This window comes from Leptosomus discolor, chromosome 13 (assembly GCF_034619465.1).
Source record: "Leptosomus discolor isolate bLepDis1 chromosome 13, bLepDis1.hap2, whole genome shotgun sequence".
Classification (NCBI taxonomy): Eukaryota; Metazoa; Chordata; class Aves; order Leptosomiformes; family Leptosomidae; genus Leptosomus; species Leptosomus discolor.
The window spans coordinates 15,762,592-15,787,589 of NC_141403.1; the positions used below are offsets into that span (position 1 = coordinate 15,762,592).

Here is a 24,998-nt window from a genome sequence, read left to right on the forward strand (position 1 = left end):
GCCAAGTTAGTTCCAGCCAACTCAGTGAGAAAGAGGTGCCTGCTGAGCAATGCCTGTGAGGTGAGCCTGTCCGCTTGCACTCAGCTCTCTCTTCTGCAGCCTAACCCAGAGGGATCACAGTGGGAGAGAGAAGCAGGAGGAAGATGAGGAGAGCACCTGGGTCCATGACATTTTTCTGTGTAAACCTATTCTAAAGTCTTACTATAAGGATTAAAAAATCCAATTAAGGTATTAAAAAAAAATTTATATAGGGATTTAGAAGGAGAAAACAAAGTTTGCTATTGTTGACATTTAGTAGGGCTCGTATTGCATAGCCTAGCAGCACTCTTCCCTTTTAGTGCAGTATCCGCTCACATTGCTCAGCCAGGCTTGTTGCCATCAAAACATATGAAACTCAATATCCAAACTACCTTCTTTCTTCTCATTCAGATATCCATCTACTTGCAGCTGCCAAGTACACTGGGTTTTGATTTTTTTTTTTTCTATGACCTTCTCTCCTCAGATCTCAGTCCATCACCCCGGGCAAGACTAACCCAGGCACGTGGGTGCGCTGTCCCCATGAGGGCAGTGTTTCTGCCACCCACCTCTCGACCTGCTGCAGCTCCAGCCTGCAATTAAAGGCAGCCAAACCAGGGACTCCGCTGGCAAACCAGGGACTTCTGAGCAGCTGCTTCGAGTCTGTGCAGCCCCGGCCCCACCTTTGCCTCCGAACAGTTACTCCATAGGGAGCACCGCCTTTCTTCAGGCCAGCTCCAGGACCAGAGGCTGCACCGGCTTTGCTGAGCATCCCGATGAGCCCTCCCTCACCTGCAAAATCCTGCCCAGACCACCAAGTGCTCTCAGGATTTCTCACATTTTTTTTCAGAGGATGCTGAGATTTGCGTCCAGAAGGTGTTGTACACCCAAAAAAAAGCGTGAATAATGAGAGAAGTCCTAAATCTGCTCTGCTAGGAAAAAAAAAAAAAAAAAGGTGTTTTTTCAGCAACAGATGCTAGGCTTTTTATTCTAGCAGGGCACTAATTGCTCTCACACAAACCTGAAGGCAGAATGTCTCATACCCTTGAAAGATGGATAAGAAGAAGATAAACAGGGAAGGGAAGCAGACTTTGCTTAAAGCCATTAAGCCTCTCCAGAAAGCAGGCTAGGCTATGTGGAGACTGAAGACATTAGCTGTCATTTCATATGAAAATTATATGTATTCAGCAGCTTAATAGTTCTCTAGCAGGTTGCAGTGATTTACATAAAAGGAAGTCAAAACAGGGGAACAGGGAGGGAGCAAGAGATGTGGTACCTCCAAAGAGAGCATGGGGGAGCTTGATGGCTCCAGGTACTCGGGGAGGGAAGTGTGTGGGGGGAAAGAAGCGTGCCTTGGGGTACTGTACGTGCACGGAGATTTCCTCTGTGCAGAGGGGGATGTGAGGGGAAAGGGGTGGTGGGGAAGGATGGTCCAAGCCCGGTCCTTGCCCAGGCACCGAGGCACAACACAGACATCGTGTTGCTGCCAGGTTGTCCTGTTTTAGGGCTTTCCTTGTGGACTTGAGTGGGTGGGTTGAGAGGCTGGATGCTGTTGCCTCCACTAAGTATCCCCGTCTGGCTGCTGTGTAAAGGGGAGGGCAGCCTGTCAGGGGCAGCTGACTGCGGAGAGGCATGAAGTAAGGTGGGAGAAAGGAGTGACTTCCCTCCCCCCCCCATGGTGCCCACCTGGACACTGCAGTGTTGTGGCAGGAGGGACACCCCAACACCCTGGGGTGCTGCAGCCCCCCCTCGCCCCCGAAAGCTGGCTGGACTGGGAAGGATGCCATGGATCGCAGTCCCGCTCCTGATCCCCGCTGTGTTGCAGGACCCGGTGATATCCCAAGGCCATCATCTCAGGCACCACAACCCCCTGGGTGAAATTCAGCCATCTATTTCAGCCTCATCAGGCGACGTGTTCATATCCCCTTACACTAATTTGTGTGGCAATCTGTGAGGCCTCTCCTGCCCTGATTATTCATGAGGCAATAATTCAGATACCCCACAGACAGAGCGAGCTGCAGACCTTCTAAAAAGGCTTTTCATTTTCTCTTAGAAGCTCTTAAAATATCTTTAGATGGACTACAGACCTGTCATTTATTTTATGATTTATTTAAGTAATTATGGAGCATGCTAGAATAATGCAGGAATGGGAGGGAATTCCCGGTCCCCACCAGTGGCAATATTGGAAGATAAAAGCCCTGATGTTTCCAAAGAGCCAGCAGAAACGTGGTATTTCTCGATGTCACTGTATTTGCTAATTAGACTAGAAAGGAGCTTATGTTTAATTAATGTGAGTCTTCTTAAGATCATCCACAGAATTTCTATTTGTGCTTAACCTTCTTCTTCTTGCTATCGCTTGCTGTCTCGCTCTTGTTTCAGCGATTCCTGCTGTTTCATAAGCACTTTACCTGTCAAGCCACGGGCAGCTGCTTATCCTCACAGACCTTCCTGTTTCAGGATGGCCAGCAGCTAATTCTGCAGGCTGGTGTATCCTTGATTTGAAAGGCAAATACCATTTCCTGGTATCAAAGCTACAAATCAGTCACCTGAATTTTCTTCTGCATCATTAAAAAAAAATACAGCTGTCACAAGAAACAGAACAGCATTTTTACTTGCTGGTAGTCAACATTGCTTGTTCATTTGCAACTTCAACCTAATTTACCCAGGAGAAAGAGCTTTTGAGGAAGCAGTAACCTCTCCCCCTCTCCCTGCAAAGCTGCTTCTGGTAATTAAGATTTTGAAAAAAACCCAGGATCTTTCCTTGTGGCTTGTCTTCTTCAACAACCATTGCAACTCTTCTTTGACCTTCTAAACACTTCTTGCACACGCTCCTCCTTCCACTCCCAAACTGAAATTATTAAACCCCTAATATTCTGTGATTCTGTGAAAGTGTTGCAGCAAGAAGATTTTTCAAGCAGTAGGGTGGCCACCATGGAAAATTTTAAGCATTTGGGAGTTGGGGGGGCGGCTTGTCAATGCTCACAAAAAATGCTAGCAGTGAGGCTTTGAGACAGCTGGGAGGGCAATTACCGCTAATACCACTATTGCTGCTCAGGATGGGCACTAGACACCCCTTGTTTTGGCTGGGGCACCAGAGAGCCATTAGACAACAGTACTTTTGGTGAGTGACAGTTCTCGTAACGCTGACCCACAGGTAGACATTTTGACACGGGGTTAATAGCCATGATCCTAACTGATACAAGAGAAATCAGACCTCAACTGGCTGTTATTTGGGAGCTAGGGAGTCTGTTCTCATCCAACAGCTGAATTAAACTTCCTAGAAAGCCAGCCATGACCCAGCAGGACAGGATGCGAGGGGCTTATCACTTGACAGATCTAAGCAGGAAGGCTTCTAGGGATCCCAGATGGTGCTCTTTAACAAACGAGCCTCAGAAAGCCAAAGGAAATCGAACAGGAACGAGCCAGTTCAGAGATGGGATAACAAGCCAGAGCAGTTCTGGGGCTCCCAGAGAATGCGTGTGGCCAAACATACTGTCCCAGGCAAAGCAGCTTGAGAGGCTTCCACCTCTTGGAAGCACGTGAGTTCTCAGCTGCGTTTACTTCTCAGGGTTAGCCACTGGTTTTACAAAAGCCCTGGTTTTATTGGTCTCTGTGTGTGACGCAGGTGAGACATAAACTTGGATTAACACTGGACGTGTCATATTTTTGGTATTATGTTTAGCTGGCTGGTTTCTACTCCCATGAACAACAGAAAGCAACAAACCATACGGCCTCAGAGGAGCTGAGAAGATGTGTCCCACTATCTGCATGAGCAGCTGTTTTGTGGAGTTCAGTGAGGGAATTTAGAAGCCTTCCAATGGCCTGAACCAGTGCTCATGGGAGTCTGTGGAGCACAGCATAATATTTGGCTTTGCCATGATTTATTTCATATATAGAAGCATTCTTCTTCCCTTATGAATAAAGGAGGAGTTTGGGGGCTTTCCCCCTGCGGTTAAATGAACCTGGGAAGTACCGGCACAAAAAACCCATCATGAAGCACTCAAGCAGCTTGTAAATACTGAGGGTTTTATTTCCACTTCACATGGTCTCCAACAGACTCTTAAACAAGACCAGTTACAATTTAGTATGCCCAGAGATCTCCATGGTTTTCCCAAAACGAAGGAAGTTCTCAGTAAATGCTGTACATAGCCAGTTGAACTGCTAACAATAATTTAAAAACTCTTTTTGTATAGTCAATGCAAGAATACCAACAATAAAAGTACAGTACAGGTAAATTCACAACAATATTACAGTGAAACAGATTGACTCACATTTATGTGATGGTACAGTAGCAGTATGTACATGCACTAAAGTGCGAGGACCCAGAGGCATGCAAGTCAAGTATTGTAGGTGTATTTTACAGATAACTCCATAAGACTTTCTGAGGCATTATTTTTTTTACACTTCTTCTTGTGTTTACCTGTATTCCCCTCCATCTCAATTAATACAAGTCTAGTGAACTAGCTTAATGGCTTTCTTCACTACTTAAAAGGTATCGCTTCAGACAGTTGAAGCATCTTTAAGAACCTTACTTTTAAAAATTGGTAACAACTGACATTAAAATAGAATAAAATTAACTTAAGACCCTAGTTTTACATGAAATAAAAAAAAACCAACCAAAAAACCCAAACCCAAAATTGAAAACGTAACAGTGCAAATATAACCAAAAGGCAGTCAGTATTTGGAGAGAGCGCGAGCACGTATGCAAATTCCCTTAAAACTTAATTTACATTTTATTTTAAATCTTACTTTATATAATTTTTACTTTTTTTTTGTTTTGTTTTGTGTTTTTTTTTTTGTTAATATACTGTATGTAGAAAAGATGGAGACAAAAATAGTTTTCTCAGCTATGAAAAAAATTAAGTTATTACAGGCACATTAACTGTTTCATTCTAGAAACACCTCAGTTTCCCAGGTCAGACATTCAGCAGCTGCGTCTGAGAACATTCTTTGACCTCTCCAAGCGGACCCCTCTCCTTGGCGGCAGAGACGGCTGGCGGGCGACCTGGCGGAGGCGAGTGGCAGCCCCCCTGCTCCCGCGCGGAGTCAGGCCGGATCGCCTCCCTGGCTGGGGGTCTCTGCCGGCGGCTCCTTGCTTCCGCTCTCCTCCGAGGAAGTCAGGTCTCCGGTGGACTGCGACTGTGAGGCAGTAGGGGAATGTGAAGCCCATCGCGATGGTGGGCGCCGGTTCGCTGGTCTCTCTGGCCGGGAGAAGCAGGGTTGGAGGGACGGGGCTAGTGCAGAACAAGGTAGTTCCTTAGCAGCCAAGAGAGCAAAACAGCGGTTAGTGACTTGCATTAGAAGCCATCTGGATGCACAAAGAATTAAAAACAAAATTAATAAATTCAAACTAAAGCTAAGCATCTGTCAGGTCGTGAGACAAAAGCAAGCAGCGAACATCTGGCTGTGTGTGGGCTCCAGGTATCTGCATGTATGACCGTGATTTATGGAACAGGTAAGGAGAGAATGAAGGAAAGAGGTCTGGGATGAGCCGGAGTAGCTGACAAACTTCCACTTGCTAATTCTCCTTGTGCTAGAAAGAGAAGAGCTGTAAAGCACGTTTGCATGGTAATTCAGGAAAATCCCTTATTCACCACATTGCTCTAAGTGCTGACCTGGCACAAAAAGGCCAGGTTTGGCATTTGCAACTGGGGTGAAAATCAACCACTGACTCCTTTTGTCTGCTTCAGAGTTCAGGCTGACATGCAGGAAAGACTTCTTAGCAGCAGCAGAATGACTAAACGACCAGTTATGATCTCCAGATGGATTAAAGATGAGGCTTACCTATAGGTTTCATCTTCTGGAATGTCACTCCTTACTGCCAGCTGCTGAAGCCTGAATGACAGGATTCAGTGGTACTGCACGTTAAAGATGACATTCACAAAAATGGAAAAAAACCTGCAATTTTACTACTCTGTGAACTTTCCACTCTTCAGGCTTGGTTAGCCTGCCTTTGCAATTAGAAACAGTCTGCAATTGTGATTTTTCATCCTGGCACTGAGTTGGTAATTGCTTCTAATATTTATGGACTTTGCTCATAGCACAGCTGGGCTTCCTGCCTCGCTCTGAACGCTCCTTACATCAAAATGAGTGATGGTAGGAGCATGGCTGTCTTGTAGTGCCAAAGCCAAACTTCTGAACTTCACTGCGTACTTTGTAACTTACAGAAGCAAACCAGAGGAGTTTGTCAACCTATAGAAATGCGTACACTGAGGAGCAGTCACTGGAGGGGACCGGAGAGTTCAATAAAAACCAGTCCCAAAATCAGAATGCAAACTGGTGATAAATAAAGAGCAAGACCAGAAACAATACAATGCAAAGGAAAAGCTCTGGCACAGCAAGGCACAGGGAAACCAAGGCAGCAGCAGAACAACACAGTAGGAAGGAAAGGATTCAGCACACTGTTTCACGTGGAGGAGAAACATGGCTAGGGATGGAGAATATTGGTAACATGATGTGATTGGTAGTGAACAAACAAGGTGATATGCCATTGAACCTCTCCACTGCACTGGGAGGACCAAACATGAATGTTACATGACAGAAAGATCAAGTTTGAAGACACAGAGTTGAGGGACAGGAAGTGGAGCTGGCGCAGGCGCGTGGTTTGGAGACAGTGCATCGTCAGACTTGGGGAAGCCTCTGCGAAGGGTGAACGTGGGTGCCTTTGGGCAACACACAGCCAACAGGGCGATCTACAGCCGCACATCACCGCTCGAGGCAGAGCTGGGCTCATCTGCCCTCGGCGCTCGCGGACAGCGAGAGCAGCGAGCCATCGCAGCCGCTCGTCAGAGGCTGCGGAGCCTGGGCCTGCGCCGCTGCCTCTCCACACCCTCGCCCCCCGCCCCACCTCTGCACCGCAAACTTCGCAACAACCCTCGCTAAAACGACAGTAAGGCTGAAATAGAAATCAGTGCTGAGAAGAAGGTTGACTCCGTGTCCTTACTTCACCTTATCCCACTGCGCCTGGGGCAACATATGGTCTGTGAAAGCTGCCACTAGACTCAGATTTGTTAAGAGAAATCCGTACGCGCAGCAATGCTTACAGGCAGTGCCGCATGGTCAATAGAGGCTATGAGATTTGCGGGTTTTGTCTTAGCCTCTTTCAAAACAGCGGCTTAAAACGGTATCTCTATAGCACCGCTTGCTTCTGGCTGCTTTATCCGAGTTTCATAGCAGCAAATGAGAGTCAGCATGGCGATAACAAAATTTATTTCCACTGCTGCCTCCCAGTTCAAAAGCCTCTCTTCAGAATGCCCGCAGACGTTGGTCAGCTCTTATCGAAGGACAGGGTTAAGCTCATCTTATCTGTGAGGTACACATGCCCAGCACAACACAAGGCTGTGCTGGCGATAGATGTTGCTCCAGGGCCAACGAGTGACTGGCAGCTTGTTCTTAAAACAAGCTGGTTGCTGAGTCAGTCACCCCCACTTGCAGCGTGGCTTCCTCGGCTTGCTAAGGAAATCCAGCCATGACAAGGAAACTGTCCAGAATGGTTTGTGAAACGCCCTCCTCACTTACCGCATGTAGCTGTCATAGCTAGATCTGCTTAAAAAAAATTAATATCCCGTGGGTAATTTAGTTTGGTCGTTGCTTGGAGGTGTGGGTGGACAGGCAGCACTTCTTAGCCTGGACACTGAAAATAGGGAAGCTGATTTCAGCTTTAGTTTCTAGCTATTTCCTAAGCCAGGCTGTCAGCTACCGTGGCTATGCCTGTATTAATAAATAAATAAAAGGGTTTTCCAGCTCTGAGGTGGGGTGGATGGTCACAGCTCACATCTGCACAGCTTCTTCCCTCCCTCTGCTGCGGCCACCCCAGCCACTGGCCAAAACTGCACCGGGAACAGCTTCATGAGCAGAGGTGACGGCCAGCCACGGGCTGGTGCTGGAGGCCCCTCCCCAGCCCTCTCCACCTGCTGCCGTACCACGGCCGGAGGGAGCGCGCCTCGCGGCAGCCAGAAGCCCTGTGCAGTGCTGTGTATTTGTCAGGGAAAAAAAAAAAAAAAAAAAGTTTGGTATGAATCTGAATCACTCCCGGACATTTTTGCATATCTTTATGTTCATCTTACATTTTGCCTATTTTTTTTAAGTTTAACAAACAAACCCAACAGCATTTTGACTTAGGTGTGACCTCTCCATAGCCCGTGCTGCCGCAGGAGCTGGCAGATGGACTCCTATCCTGAGTGCTTCCCGATCGTGGCAGACGCAGGACCCCACAGGGATGCTGGGTGCGCGCAGACACCTCTGCAGCTGTGGTCATTCATCTCCCTTTGGTAACCCGCACGTTGAAAAATGACCGCTTTCGGAAAGCTCTGGAAACAAGGTAGAAAGGACTTACAGCAGCGAGGCAGGCAGGGTTAGAGTCCCCAGGGGGCTGTTAATAAGACAGTTTGGTTCTGGACAGAACAGACAGAAAAGAAAAGAAAGCAAGTAGTTTGGAAAGAACTGTTTTAATCAATTATATTTTTAAAGTGAATATTTCATGTCAGCAAGGAAGAAGTCTCCAGATGTTACTACCCATTCAGATCATGTTACCGCTGTTATCACAGGGAAACTAATAGTCAAAAATAAAAGATAAGCCACTAGCAGAAAAAGATTTAGAAAGGAAGGAAGCAAACAAACCAACCTTTTACAATCCTAGCACAGTCTAAGAAGTGGACATAGCATTAAACAAACCAAACATTTCTACCCAGCAGAGAAAGACATCTGTTATCCTTTGCCAACCTTGTTTAGGGCTAGGGAAAAACCACAATACTGTGAAAAAGAAATAAAGCTGTATTTTTTTTCCTTCATTTGATTTCAGGAGAGAATTTCTGCTTATGAAATCTTTAACAAATGAAAAAGCAACTGACAGTTTGCGTTGCTCATGTTTCTCGTCGCTCATGCTTATGTTACTCAGGTTTCATCAAAGCCCTTTGCTTCACCCTTCTCCCATGTTCCTGTTTAACAGAGGCACTGGGCAGGAGACTTAAACTAAAGCAAAAGCCCTTTAATTCTGACAGCAGCTTCCCTTCTTTTCACCATTCCCCCTCCCATGCTGAACGGTTCAGCAGCAAGTGTGCGGCAACTGCTCTGCCCTGGCGAGCAGAGGACGCAGCAGCTGCCCTCCCCTCCTTGGGTCTGTGTGGACAGTCCTTCCACAGTGCTGTCTCCAGAAATGAGCCTGACCCCCAGTCCAGGGCTGTTGTGTAACCTCTATGATTTACACCCTTGTGAGGCATAGAAGAAAAATGTTCATACAGCTCTTAGGTTGTTAGTTAGGTAATGATAACCTGCCTTTTTCATAGTAATATTCGTAAATCCCATGATAGGCAAGTAATTGGTTTAGTGAATTAGCAGGATAAGACACTAGCAGGCTGCACTGGGTGGATATGAATTGGTTGCAAGCAGCTCTAGGCAGGTTAGAAAATACAAAGTTATTATTACTCTGTACACATATACACTCACATGCACACATACATATCTACATAAATATCTAAATATAGATATGAATTAGATTTCATTTTGCAGCAGGAATATAAAAGGAAATTATGTAACTAAACCACTCAGAAGCTCAAAGAAAAGCCACCAAGAAGTGCTCCACGCAAGTCTACAAGTCATTCATACACCATGCCATGACTGCAAAAACAAGAAGGCGTTCAGCAGTAAGAAGGTCACTTGTCTTGGCCAGAAACCAACAGGTGAGGGGGAAGCAGGGCAGGGATCTACGGGAGGGTGGCAGGGGCAGCGCCGACATGATGCTGCCCCAAGCACAGCCTGCCTCCTCCAAGATTGTCACTCACTGAACTGCTGCGCCTGGCTTTGTACAACATGTGCTAAGTGGAATTTGTACAAAGTGTCATTTGTGTGGTCAGTGTCATCCATACAAATCCCAAGGCATCTGCAGAGTCTGAACTTACTTGCAGTTTTGTTTTTAGCAGGCAACCCATGCTCCATTAAGTACATCTTATAGAGAATCAGCTCACCTAGGAAAAGCTAAGTTCATCGTGTGAACACCCACCACCTTCCTTGTCAATGCACACTCCTGAGAAATGACAGGCCCGCCCAAGGATCATAACCTGTGCATCTAGCCAACAGTCATAACAACTGAGTAAGAGCTGCAAGGAAAAATAAGTCTTAGCTCTGAGCCTCGGAACTCAAAAAATTAGGCAAAAGATACTGAGAATTCACAAAGAGGAGCAATTTTCTGCCAGGTTGATGGTCAATGAGTTTTTGCTAAACAGCATTGACCCAAATCTCTCCGTGCATCAAACCCAGCTACTGACGCTAGTTGTATTTTGCCAACAGCAATTTGTGATGATGTGGGATGACATCCATTTACTTATACTTGAAATCTGCTGAGACATTTAAAAGATGCAGGAGGAAATCAAGAGTTTCCAGGGATGCCTTGAAGGCAAAGCTGAGTTGAACCTGTAAGGGTACAACACACTTCCTAATAAGGACTGGCAGTGCATTCCCAGTATTTCAAACTAAGGACAAAATACAGAGATAGCTATAAAGAGTCAAATAAATGAGGCTGCTTGCCACTTTTGTTCACTCTGAGGTTTGTGCATAAAGCCCACTTTTATTCATCATTATTTATAATGTGCACATGGTTTCTTTTTTCATATGTACAACTTCCCTATTTCTATCTGTTTAAACTGCACATAGGGAATATATCCTCAGCTTTGGATCCTCTGTTAGGCAAAAAAGATCATGTCCTCTGAGCAGTCCCTACAAAAGAGGAACCAATTGTCCCTCGAGAACCACCCACTACTGCAAGGCAAACTGCAGACGAAAAGTCTCAGCGCACAGGTCCATCCCCACAAATCCTTCAAGCCAAATGCTGAGTTAATAGGGAAATGGGGTCTGAGCCTTCTCTTGAGGCTATCTGGGGCAGGAGTGGTAGAAGTCAGCCCAGCGAGGCCAAGGTGGGATGTCTGGGCTGTGCAAGGGTCAAGGAGGAGCTGCTGCCCTGCGGCCGGGGCCCACCAAAACGTCAGGGTGCCAAAGAGGCAGCATGGGGCAGAGAGGATGATGGGCTCCCGCCCCTGCCCTGGGGAGTATCGCCGACCAGCTGGGCACATGCCATTTCAGTGCTCTACCAGAGAGGCAACACGCGCTGGTAAGAGCTGGGCGTAATTCAGCTTCTCCAGCCCCGCTGAGGGCAGCGCTCTCAGGTGCACAAAGGTTCCCCAGAAACAGAAGGCTCAGACGCTGATAACTGAAAGCTTTTGTCCAGCATTACACGCTCTTTTTTGTGGACTGCTCTGGCATGTTGTTGTACCTGGGACTCTGACCCCCCAATACCTGGGCATACTTGCTGAGACAGATCATGACTGTTACACTGTTGACAGCAAAATATCAATAAAGAGTTCTTAAACACTAAGTAGGTATATGCTTAGACTAGTTAGAAAAGATTACCTTTTTCTTTTTCTTTTTTGTGAGGCAGCAACAGTGGATACCAAATGTCATGCCATTTAATCACATTCACAGACCCGAGCCAAACTTAATCAGATACATCCAGAAAAGGTGGAGGCTGAAGGCCCTGAAGTTTTGGTTCAGGACATTGTATAGACTATTTGTCACGCAAACTTGTTAACACCATCTACTTTGTGTAGAAGAAAGAGTCTACCTTTCCATCCAGCATAAAAGAGAAACTCACTCAAACCTAGAGTCCCTAGAGCATCTTAGCATGTGGTGTGTTTTGTGACAGAAAAGCTTATCCCAGTCATTCAGGGGAGAACCATTTTTATCCTGTAAAGGCATCTTTATCCTGTAAAAGATAAAGCTCTTCTGATGCTTTCAAGCCCGATAAGCTGTCAGGATAGAAACTCAATTCTTTAATGAGTTCTTCAGTGACTAATCCAATAGTTTCATGACTGGGACTCGCTGGCAGTACCATGACAGGACTAGGATATTCATCGTAAACACTCACTAGGACTGCAAGAGATCTCATAATGCATTTGTTCAAAGAAGAGTGCATTTAGCTATAGGAGGAAAAACAAACAAACTCATTACCTCTATGGACCCTGGATCTACTTTGACAGTTTCTCCTGTGCTGTTGTCATTGCTAAGATTTGGTGGGCTGTGTGAAGGCAGCCTTCTCTCTTCCTTTAAGGCATGCTCCAAAAGTTTCTTATTCAAGATCCTGGCAGCGTTTTCTGTAAGTGTGTACCCTGGAGGAGCAGATAAGTCCTGCCTGATACTTGTCACCTCAGTCCCGTCTTCCTTTTGCATCTCTGTCCCCAACCGGAGAGGACTGGGTGATCTGCCACGGGCATTTGTACATGGCTCCTGCACTGGGCCCAATTCTGGTCTGGGTTCTGCTGACCTGGACCGGCTGCTAGACCTGGGGCATTTTTGGAAGGTCTCATGAAAGATGGGGCTATGGTCAATAATGTTGAACAAACTGGAGAGGCCATCGTTGATCGTGGTGTGGACAGGACTCTCCCTTGTAGTAGTTGATCTAGCCCAAGCGGACTCACTGAATCCTTTCTGAGGTGTGCCAGGCAAAGTCCGGTTATTTGGCTGGTCTGATTTGGGAAGGATTTTTCTTTGCAGCTTTGGAGAACCATATTTGGGGGAGCAGCATGTGCGTTCGAACTTAGCCTGGACCTTTTCAATGACAGGGGTTACTTGCCTGCTTCTTAGGCTTCTGGATGGTGAAGAGACAGGCGTGGACCCCCCCTTTGGTGTCAGACACTTGTGTGGACTGCTGGTGATACTGCGCAGGGTTTCAGTCTGCAAGCCAACACTGATCGTCTGGGTGGTCTGCGTCCCTGTTGTTCTCACACCATTGGTTTGACACGCGGTGTCCTTAAACTGAGGCTCTGTTGAATTAGAGCGTATTGCGTTTCGGACAGAGAAAGCGACCTCCTTCATATCATCACTCATGTTTTTGGACATCTCCAAGCGGTGCAAGGGTGAGGCAAAGCCCACAGTAGTGCAAATAGGATGTTCAATGGGATGAAGACCACTCTCCAGAAAATCCTTATGATGTTTGGCCAGGTCACAAGACCATCTACCAAACATATCCGAGGAAGCACCTTTTGTCTCAGTGACATTCCCCATAGCTTTGGTCACAGAAAAAAGGAAGTCCGGCTCAGCCTGGTTTTTCCCTTCACTGCCAGCTATCACTGAGTTATCAAACCTACGGACAACCGGTGGGCTGTGAAAGACCCGAACTCCCATTTTCTCAGTTACACCGTGACTCCTTGTTGGCTGCTTCTGGCAGTGCTCTGGGCTGGTCATGGTGTTAGTTGTCATAGTGACACTGGTGGTGAGGTACCATGATGATGCCTGGAAGGGATCTGAAGCTGGCTCGTTCCCGGCTTTCCCAATTTCTGTCCTTTCTGCCCAGCTTTCTGCAGGCTTCTCGGTGGCCCCACCATGGTTCCTAGTGTTACTGTAATCCCAATTTTTGTTGAACTCCTCAATGTATTTCAGATCATCAGGAGACAGGGGAGGGGTTATGTCATCTTTGCTGCTGGATGAAGGCATGTTTTTTTCTGGTAGAAATGGAGAAATATCCATCAGGCGTTGAAATTCTGACATGGAAGAAACGGACATCGCCCTGGAGAGGGGAACATGAGACAGTCACTCATAGGCTTGGAAGCTCTCACAGTGACTTATATTCAGCAGCAAAGTAACTCAGGAAACCCGACTTTCACTATCTGCTTATGTATAAAACCACTTTAGCCCTCTCTTTCATTAAATTTCCCTTTTATTATCTTTAAAATAGCTGTGAAACAGAAGCATTCCTGACAGGTCATTAAAAGTACCAAATGGTTTATTAATGGCTCTTAATTTACTGCTTTCTCATGGCTTACTGCTTAGAAAATGTCTGAAATATGGAGCAGTAGGCTGCATTTCAGAAATACACCATTCACAGAAAACGAGTGTTGGCGACAACACGAGGCACACTTTTCAAAGCAAGTGTGGAGTATTTCTGACTGACTGGGAAATCAGCAAGTCCACCCCCACGCCTGAGATTGCCCAGGCTGCCCAGCTGGTGCATAGCGATGCAGGACATCCAGCCTAGATGCTGTTACATTGAACTGGCTTGGCAAGTTGAGCTCGTGCTAAAATTCAACCAAAGGGAACTGCTCTGTGATAATGCTGGATTCTTGGCTTTCCTGCATTTCGCTAGTTTGTACAAATCACAAGCATTCTGCTGAGTTGTCCTACTGCTTTGTTTTAAGAAAAAATCAAGCATAAAAAGCAGCTTTCTGAATGCAACCACTTAAAAATTAAAATGAGTGTAGTTATCAGAGTTGGCTCAGTGAGGTAACTCAAGCTGGGTGAGGATTCAGCAAGCAGTGGGTTTTATGTATCAATGATCTGGAGAATACACTAAAATCACACTGTGAGTTTTAATCAAGAGGACCAGCTGCAGTCAGGGTGCATCTATCTACATCGGGGAGTTAGGTGAGATCAGGAGTGTGGTTTTTGAAGTGGATCTCCTGTGCAGATGCTCTGGTTTGCATCAGGGGGCAATCTCAGAGAGCATGGGCTGGATTGCTTTTGCGTTGGAAGATGCTCTGCAGAAGCACAACTAAGGCACTCTAGAGTTAGGTGGGTATTCAGCCCACGGGATCAGACCAGAACTAGTCCAAAGCAAAATATCCCTGACATGCAGGGACATGTCAGGTCCTCAGCACCAACTGTTGTCCTCTACGTATTGATGCCTACAGGTCTGCACTACTTGCTAAGGTAAGTGTAGCTTTCGGTGTAAGCTGGAGCTTCGTGCACTTTCATACAGTTTGATCTTTGTGCACCACAGGTGAATGTGGCCCAAGTTAATCAGGGTAGAACAGAAGCATATTGAGACAAATTAATCCCAGTTTAAATCCATTAATCTGGCTCACAGGCTGCTCAGGAGGCAGTGTGGCTATGCTCTGGGTCTATAGTCTGGATGCCAGAGAGCTATGGCTCTGGCAGTGGACCATCTGATGGGTTTTTTCCTGTATATTTTACTCACCTTTGAAGATTTCCTTTGTGTGTTTCTTCCTCCTGAAGAAAAACAGAAACAAACAGGATAAACCCCTTCTGAAGCTGTTGGTGGCACTAGGTTGTGGGTATTTTGTCATTCACTCCCTGTTAGTTGCACCAAGTATGTTCGTTTGTCTCTAAAAAGTGGCTGATTTTCTTTCTGATAAGGAACCTTTAATTGCCAGTGGGAATATTTTTCCCTTTGTACATAGGCAGCAGAATGGGCAATCCCATCAGGATAACAGACTGCACAGGGAAAGCCCAAATGCCAAATCCACAACAGCCTTGAACTTTTATAGCCTGGTGCAATCACAAAGGGAAGTAAGCTGCAAGTGGCTTTTTTCCACATGCACAATATATTGTTTTGGATCATATATTTATGAGTGAATTTGTTCTGTGGAGGTAATCTGCTTTATGCCAGAGACCTAACTGTGCTGAAATAGATAAACTGGAGTCCTTTGATGTAAGACTTCATTATATGTTCTCAAGGAACCAACAAATGGCACCAGTTGAAACTTATTAAGCTAGCTATGTTAAATGTGTAGGAAGACTATTACTTGTTTCATAGGGGGAGTACCTAGGGCTTGCTAAAGGCATTAAGATGTTTTTATGGCAATTATTTCCCTGTGACAATTCCCATAATGAGTTGGTTTTTTTAATAGATACTTCTGAAGCAACTGTTCTACAGTTGTTATTTTAACTGTTTGCTTATATTTCTAATAAACTATAGGGAATACAAGATACAATCAGGAAAAAAAGAGTATTAGTACCTACTACTTTTATTCGATCTCATGAAACCAAAAACATTTCCAACACAGAAGTGTATTTCAAATTGTGACTATTCAAAATCAGCACAGCTTAATTCGGCAAAAACATTTCTGGTATTTATCCAGTCAGGGGAAAAAGTAGAAGTAAACTGATCCTCCTTGCATTCACTCTGGTGTAAGTCTGCAATAACGCGGAGTTACTGCAGAGTAAATCTGATCTAACTAACTGAATGGAAAATCAGGTTGAAGGCTGGATTGACTTCTACTGCAGTTAGTACCACAAAGAAAACACAGTGGGGAGGAACAGTCAGCAGGCTAAAGTTGCCTCTGTGCATCCTCAGTTAAGCTGTTCATTAAACTCCAATCAGTCTCGCTTGAGCAAACCCTCTGAGGGGAAATGACTTTGCCCAGGTTTCACCAAAGCATGCTTTGAAGGAAAGAAGCTATGCAAATATCACCAAGGACCAAATTTTGCTGCCAACACTTCTGTTAATGGTAGTAATGTCTGAAAAACAGACAAGGGAAGAGAAATCTCTCTTCTTAAATATCAGACTGTATTTGAAGAATACAGCAATCAAAATTAAACACAAAACATAGATCCCTGACACGGGTACCAACATTGTTCACTGAGCACTTGGACACATAAGAAATAAAAGCTATGAAACAATAAATATGGGGTCCCACGCTGCCAGCTGTCCATTTATGGAACCGAGGGAGGAAAATCTAACTGGAACGCACAGGTACCTACAGCTACGTAAGATGTAAAAAGGGCGGTCACATTTCCTGCCTCTCTTAATCTTTTTTTCTCTCTCTTCTCAGAGAACTTGCTTTCCCAGTCCTTTAGCTGGGTAACAATGTTATACATCTCAAAGAAATGCTTGGGTCAAATTTTCACAGACCCACATGTTCAAGTCAAGGTACACCAGTGAACCTGGTCCTGCAGGGAGCTTGAGACCTGACCTGTTGACAAACTCTTTTCCAGAGTGGTCAAATTTGCGAGCCAGAGTACACAGATACATCTTTGACTGGGAAGATTCTACTTCCTTATTCACTATAATGTGTACACTCAACCACTATTTGCGTGCTCAGAGCACAAGCCAAATGTCTAACCCATGTGCACAAATCTGAATTTTCAGGCAAGAAGAAAGTACTCAAAACTTGCATCAAGCAACATGCCACCTGCTTGGTAATTTCAACTTCTGGCAGCCTCTGAATGCTTCTTGTTCTGTAGCAGCTGCTAGCATTCAAGGAACAATAGAAAATAAAGGAGATATCAGCATTTTGAAGTTGTAACGTTTTTAATTTCACAGGAACTATTGAAGTGTGTAGTTGTGGTCAGTGTGAACATTCTCAGTGCCACTAACGTACGCCAGTTCACAGGTTACTTGGTACCAGCATATGGGGATGGGGACCCTGGGTTTCATTCAGCAGCAATATAAACAAAACTGTGAATACCTGGAGCTGGTGATAGTAAGCCTGCAGCGGAGGAGATTTTATCAGGACAGAGACTACATTCACTATGGCCCAATGGCATCTCTTAGCACTGTGTTTTACATCTTTATAGCTTTATGGTGTGATGTCAGGTACTTTGCTGAGGAAGAATAACTTTATTTTTTTAACATCTCATCTCACTTACTCATGCTAATCTATTCAGAAGGCAACCACAACAGAACAACCAGAAGTGCCTCTCTACAGCACTTACTGCTTTACTAACAAAATGTAGCCCATGTGTCTTCATATATATGTATCTGCTTAGAACTGGAAGAGATTTAAGACCTAAACCAATATGTTGTGTCAAATGTAGTTATTATACATAATACAAATGGCCACAAGATGAGGTAACCTTTGAGACCTTTAGGCTGGCTCCCAGTTTCTCAGGTGATTGGTCTAATCAGCTCAACAAGGAATAAAATCTTGTCCATACCAAATTCACTGTAAGCAGTGCCTGTGACGCAATATCTCACTTCCTACAGCAGGGGTGCCATACCAATTCTGACATAAGAGACAACGTGCTGGCTTGATAAAATGTAGAAGAGCACGTACTTCTGTTAATCCGGTCAAGAATTTCTCCCGCTCCAGCTGCCGAGGCCGGTGCTCATCAGACTCATCGGGGGAATCAAGAGACAGCGACTCCAGAAAGAGGTTTTCTGTGGCGCTGCACCGATCACTCTCCTTCAGCTTAGACAGTGACCGGTCGTCAAACTGAATGGCGTCTGAGTCAGAGTAGGATCTCGACCCCATCGGGCGAGGCATGTGGAGGTTCCCCTGGGTTGTAAATGGACGAAGGTTACTCTCCTTCTGGTCACACAGAAAACCACCTCCTCTTCGCAGGCTCACTTCTTTCTGAAGCTGGAGACAAGGCAAATTAAAAGGAACAGCAATTAGTTCTGTGGTGCACGCGTTCTGCAGAACCCATCCTTCCCCAGGAGTGAGGTACCCGTGCCCTGGGGAGGCACTGTGAGACCATGGCCTGGCTCCAGGGACGCTGGCTTTGCTGTAGCGGTCCTTCTGCAAGGGGAGATGTCTCTAGGACTCTGATGCCACTGCTCATGGGATTTTGAGTGATCAAAGTGTATACGTATAGTTTGTTTGTTTACATACAGATATACACATACATACACACTGTATGTATATACACACAAAATAGTGCATCTGTCTCTAATCTGATTTTTAAGGAAGCATATCAACACAGACTGTTATTTAAAAGCAATTTTGATATGAGATCCTAAAGCAAGACAAGCAGAAGCTCAAGGAAAGGTGAGTGACTTGGAGTTTCATCAAAACCAGTATCTTTTTCTACTGGTCAGCAATACAAAGGTTGCACTTTTATGTACATGACTTGTTTCCAGAGGTGGAAAATTCTGCTTAACAAAAGACAAAAGCTTTGTTTTATAGATGGTCTAGCCCTAATGCATGGCTAGAAAGTGGACTATTTGTACAGAACAGCTTGGTCAAAGGGATGAATTAGGCATGCAAAGCATGTTTGAAGAAAATGTGTATTTACAGAGGAGCCATCAGAGCTATTAATTCTACACTTTGCAAAAGCTGGGTGAAAAGAGGGTGAACCACTAGTGAAATTGCCTATCTTAAAATCAGACTATGTGATCAACTTCTCCTGTAATTGTATATACAACAGGATAGATTAAGAAAGTGATATTTTCAAGCATGAATAAGGACAGCAGGAATCTGATATGTAACTCTGATTTTTGCTACAGCAGTGTGCTAAGATTAGTGACAATAACCTGCAAATGCAAGTCATTCCCTAGGACCCTGGAGACTGAAGACCTACAAAATATATTATTTTAATCTTGCTGCATGTGTTTGGAAAAATAAACAGACATTGTATTGCCTATGTAGATCAAAACATTCTGGATGCAAATGATTAAATTTGCACTTGGTCTGAAATCAGCGAGATTTTTGCTTGATTCAGGTCTACAAAAAGGGGAATGCATCTTCAGTGTTTTGCTCATGATATATAAAATCTGAAACAGTTTTATTAAAAGGAGCTAATTTAAGGTATCCTATAAAGGTAGGGGCTGCAAGGTATATCTCAAGAGATCCTGAAGTCCATTTCCCAGCACATGGGCAAGACCCAAAGCAAGGAGAAATGGCAATCACATGTTTCCTGTATACATAGTTCCAAACCCTTCCAGATTTTCAGAGATAAGGATAATGATCTGGGAACCTTCATGAGAAAACTGTAGACATACTGGATCACTCTCTGAATCTCAGACAGTTGACAGGAGAACAGAATTAAAGTGAGAAATACTGGCCTAACTTTTCAAGAGTGACTAACAATTTTGAGTCCCTGTGTGTTTATACCTTTAAACACACAACTTTTCATATGGGTGATTTTGGAGGTTTAAATATTTGCCAGTGTGCTCTGTACACAATTAGCTTTAGGAGCACAGTGGAGGGAGATTCTCTAAGGGAAAACAAAGTGACAGTGTACTTAAAAAGAAAAACCCACAACACTGAGCTCTGAAAAAAGTAGGCCATCATGTTTTTTATATGCGAGCAGTATTCCCATAACCATTCAGAGTAAAGTATTTTATATATTTTATACATTGGTGTGTGCTTCCCCCTTGTCATACATGTATTATTCAGGAGCTGTGTGAAAGCAAACAGGCATAAAGCATTAGTATGAAATTTGGCACACAGGCTTCTGCTATCTCTTAGACTCTGTTTTTCAAACATACACACTGGTGTAGTGTCCTCATCCTCTATGTATTGCCATACATGGAATACACACAGAAAAACCCTAGGGAGAAGGACTTCAGAGATATACTAATTGTTTCCATATAAAGCAGGGCATGACTGCAATCTGAGAGGATATTCAGCTAAAAGCCTGCAAATATTTGGAAGCTTCCTGTCACACAGGAAAATGTTTGATTATAAGCAAAGATGAAGTTTTGCAGGCAGGTAGCCAAGATTTCAAATGCTATTTCTGATCATCTGAAATTAGCTTGACATAGTATTTTTTATTTCCCCTATCTATCACTAATTCTGTGTACAAGTCTTTTGTACGGTAAATATATAGTTGAAGCCTAGAGGTTTCAGAGCAGTAACGGAAGAAATCAGCTCCAGGACTAGTTAAGAGCTATTTTGTAGGCTCTCCCAAGATGACACTGAGAGGTTACGTCAGGCTGAAACAGAATTAAAGGCTAGGTAACATTAACAGGGATTTCTGTGTTGCTTCCTTCAATGTGCCCCATTCCCAGAGAACAGAAAAAGCAGTCTTTAACCAGGTTATGTCCCTGAAGCTATTAAGAACATGCTGAAGAGATGATATGAAAAAATACAGTTTATAGGGGCAGCAGCATAAACATTCAGACATACTAGTGACTCTCTGAAAAAAAAGCTTGTGTCCACATCCTGAGTATATTGGGAAATTTTCTGAGGGTTACTTAATTCCCATTGTCATGAAGAATCCACATGAGGCAGCCTGGCCACAGTTAGAAACCAGCCCAGTCAAGGCATCGAGATTTTGGCCATAGCCCTGGAAACAAGGTAATTTGGATGAAGAGCTCTGCTATAAGCCTTCCTAGCTCATAGGCATTGGTTGTTTTATCTTAGGAGGTGTACTACTGGGCTGCATTATAAGGGCTAGCTTAACAAGCTGCGTGAGGTACACACAAAACCCCTCATATAAATGGGAGATTAAAAAATCCAGAATATTGTTTATTGATATTTTTAAATTTAGAAGCTCAAAAATCACCTTTCTTGGTCTGTAAAACTTTCATATTGGTCACCGCCCACTTAGACCTACACTTTTAGCAGTGATTTTAGAAATAACAGTAGAGTACAGCATTTTCCTAAGTGCTTCTCTGTGGCTTAACAGCCATAGCTTAAACTGAGGTTTAGTCTTGCACTTATAATATTTACAGCCTGGTGTCTTTTCTTTAGCTTCTTGTTGCAGACCAGACATGGGAACATGAGACACAGATAATGAACCCTTTTCAAAAACTGGTCATGAAATTACGCTGGGCTTTCGTCAACTTAACTGGTGAAGCTACTTCGTGCTTCATTCAAGTGTAGTGCTCCCCAGAGAGCACATCAAATCTGTGCTGTTCCACTTCTGATGTCCTAAGGACAGAAAGTATTCAGTTAATTGAGGACCCACTATTTCAGTTGTTTTTCTTACTTTTCCTGGAATGCATGACTCAGAGCTGAACAATACTCAGTCAAAAACGGTGTATTAATTCTCCCGTATTAAACTTCTTATTTTTTGTGTAGCTTCCAGCCAGATAACAACTTCATTAAGTGTAATTTGTTTCTACTACTAAGCAGATGAAAGTACAGATAGGCACGAAAAACAAGGGGACAGCTGTGCAGTTATTGGATTTGCAAATGATAGGAGAGGTGTGCACAAAATTCATGTGACTAAGGTCAGAAGTGTCTTCTGAATACATAGTAGGTAGCTGTTTAGTTGTTATCAGTCAGGGGTCTTCATGTTAACCCTCAGGTTCCTTTGCTAGAGAAAAAGAAATCAGCTGAGAATGAATAGTCACAGCAGCTGCATCTTTGGTATCTAATTCACAGACTTTTTTGGCAGGAAGCTGTATATCAAACCTTGAATAACCCTGCATGTGGGATTGAGTGTTTTAGCACGAAGAGATGCACAAAAGCTTTCAAACAGAATAAACTGATGTGACCATGCCTGCCCGGGATAACTGAAATGAGGCAGGAAGTGGCCTTTAACCTGGAGTTGCTTTCTCATAAGTGGTCTTTTATAGGGATTATGAGCATTTTACTTTTACTCCCTTGTGTATGTAAATTGTTTTGTAGCATGAGAAACACGGATGTAGCCAAGAAACCAAAATTGTTCCTGTGCTGCTTCTTAATACAGTCTCTTGACCGTGCAATGCCTCACACATGCAGCCAGCCATTGCTCACCCCAAGATCACTCCTTACCTGCTCTATCCGCCTGAGCAGCTCCTTCTTTTGACGCTCCCATTCTCGCCGGTCTCTATCAAGCCTGTCCAGGAGCTCCACCTTTTCCCGGTTCCAGTTCTTCTCACTGTGCTGGATTTGCCAGCGGAGGTCCATCACCACACTATGACTCTCAGCCAGAAGCTTCTTGTGCTCCTCTCTTTCCCTTTTAAAAGCTCCCTTTGCATCAGAAGTAAGTCCTGTTTCTCCTGAGGTGTTCCCACTCTTCCCTTCCAGCTGGCATTAAAGTAAAACGTTACTAGGACATTAAACTTTCTGTGGTAAAAGCCTGTGTCTGACAATGAATTTGAGTTAAAGACTTAACTCCACAAAGGTAATGGTGAAATTATGGCAATTCTTAGATCTTACGATCTCAATAAATGATCAAATATGTTCAACTTGAAAAAAGTTTTAAAATCAAGACAGTGAAAACCATAGTGAATAATTTCTCAAGCTCTACCAGCTCATGCTATTAAGGCATCAGTTATGATCTTCCTGATGGGAGTATGGGTACCAGCAATGAAAGAAACATGGAGATAAACTCCAACCTCATCATCATCTTTGAGACAATGCCCTCAGCCACTGTTCTGTTTTTGTACTCCCACTCAGTGCACCTGAAACCTAAAAAGAGTGCATTCATCTTCCAAAGAGTCTTTTCCCAGAACAACCCTCAGCAATGGTCTTATTGTACAGCTCCTCACACCTTCCAACAAAAGAAGGTGTTAGCATCAGAAGGAGATTTACCAAGATCATCCTCTCATCTCTGCAGGTTCTGGTGTCTGAACTGATTTCTAGGGCAGTTAGCTGATGCTACCTTCCCTCCCTTCTCCTTCACTACATGCTCAGGGGTCAGCTCAACCAGATCAGAAGAGCTGGCCCAAGGTAGTAGATTAATAGGAAAATTCAGGCTTGATGGGGTGCCAGGAGGTCTCTAGTCCAACCCTCTGCTTCCAGCAGGGCTGGGTCTGAGATCGGATCAGGTTGTGCAGGACTTTGTTCAGTTGGATCTTCACAAACCTCCAAGGGCAGGGATTGTACAACCTCTCTGGCCAACCTGGACCACAGCTGGACTGTTGTCAGAGTGAAAAAAATGCTCAATGGTTTTGTGTAAGTTCAAGCGAGTTGAGGATTTATCCCTGAAGCCTGACCTTTTGTTGACAACTCAGTAGATGTGTGAGTGACTCAGAATGGGATACATCTCTGTCCCCTGGCTCTGCAGGTGAACTGGTGTCAAAAGCAGCCAAAACTCATTTCTGCCTCTGAAGTTAAGGTTGTCCTCAAAAAGGAGAGGTAGCACGTCTGCTGAGAGACAACACCTTCACCTTGCCCTATGTAGAAGATAAGCCCAAACTTTCTGAGCAAAGGGAAATTCAGACTGGATTCAGGAGTGAAGCTTATTAGTCTCTGGAACAGTCTCCCCAAATAAATGGCTGACAGGTCATTGATTCAGTCATTTAAAACTGTACTGAGCTTCAGAGAACAACCTGTTACGGCCACTTGCATTGACAGGGAAATCTTAAAACACCTGCATCTTCTACTAATTTCCAAAGTCCAGTCATTTGCAAATGCCCGACCAACCAACCAACCAAAAAAATTGATTGTAAGAAAGCAGCATCCTATTTTACATGACACTATCTTTCTCACACTGCTTGTGTGGTGTAAACTTGTGGGACCCACAACGATGTGCGAGAGGCTGTCCTGCACACAACTGCGTGGCTTGGTGGCAGACCGGTGGTGCCGTGGGGCAGAAACGCAGAACGCCCCAGGAGAGACACCTCCGTTCTGCAGATCCACGATGGGAGACACCATCCTGGGCAGCGCAGCTTCTCAAGAAGCCAGAAAGCTCTGCTGCCTTCCCACCCACTAACCCAGCACGCTGACTGCCCTCATGTTAGTTCAGCAATATATAAAAATATCACTGCTATTTCAAACTCACTGCTAACTTCAGGTAACGGCCTCTTGCCCCTTGCTACATCTTTCCTCTGTCCATCCACAAGTCCTCAGTTCCATTTCATGGTGCCGCAGGAGTCAAAGCTGATCTTGCAGCCAGGGTCAGCAAAGATGGCACCCATTCTTTTAGGTTTGTTTGCTTTAATTTTGCTACTCTGTGCCCCCCTGCCCCAGGTCACTCTTGCAATTTCCATCTGTGACACTAAATAATCTTGGATTTCAGGAGTGTCACTGCAGAGCTGAGATCAGCCAAATAATAAGGGACTAATGAGGTAAATTCTAGTCAGTTTCCTTACACCTAAGCCTGACAGAGGGCTATTTAGGACTTGTTCTTTGTGGTATACGTAAGTCATCTTTCAAGGACCTTTGATGCCCCCGCAGACTTCTCATCTTGCAATGGGAGCTCTTAGGGGAGGTTGCTGAAGTGTCTGGGATAAATACAACTAGGCTGGAGTGCAGACTCAACCTTACAACTCTACTGCCTCCTGGGGAATAACGCCGCACGCAGCAGTAGCTATGGCTACCATGCTAGCTGCAAAGACATACCAATGCCTGCGGTAAATTCTTCAGCTGGTATGAAGCACGAAAATGCTAAAAGCAACCTATAAAGCAAACAAATGCTCAGTGCAGTAACTACAGTTTGTACGATTATCCTATAAAGAAAATACCTTCTTTGACTTTTTTGAATTTCAAAAAAATAGCAAAATATTGAACCTCAACAAGACTCATTCTCTCTGTCCCTCTACACCACTGAGTTCTTCACCACCACTGGGCAAATTCTCAGGCTTTCAGTTAGCAAACAAGACAGGTGGTGGTGCCTGTGAAGGGTGGGAAAGCTGAGAGAGGCAGTGGAGAGTAAGAACA

At 44.5% G+C, this 24,998-nt stretch overlaps 1 protein-coding gene across 2 annotated transcripts in view; it reads right to left on the reverse strand.

The window, feature by feature from the left end:
- Window positions 1-5,061: 5,061 nt before the first annotated feature.
- The window catches only part of MTCL1 (microtubule crosslinking factor 1), a 108,439-nt gene continuing 88,502 nt past the window's right edge, over window positions 5,062-24,998 (reverse strand). For both annotated transcript variants that reach the window (XM_086472543.1, XM_086472542.1), the window contains exons 12-16: window positions 22,167-22,421; window positions 17,796-18,101; window positions 14,975-15,006; window positions 12,013-13,567; window positions 5,062-5,271 (exon numbers count right to left, since the gene is read on the reverse strand). In XM_086472543.1, coding sequence (XP_086328669.1) covers window positions 5,062-5,271; window positions 12,013-13,567; window positions 14,975-15,006; window positions 17,796-18,101; window positions 22,167-22,421 — 2,358 coding nt within the window. The remainder of the gene's footprint in view (window positions 5,272-12,012; window positions 13,568-14,974; window positions 15,007-17,795; window positions 18,102-22,166; window positions 22,422-24,998) is intronic.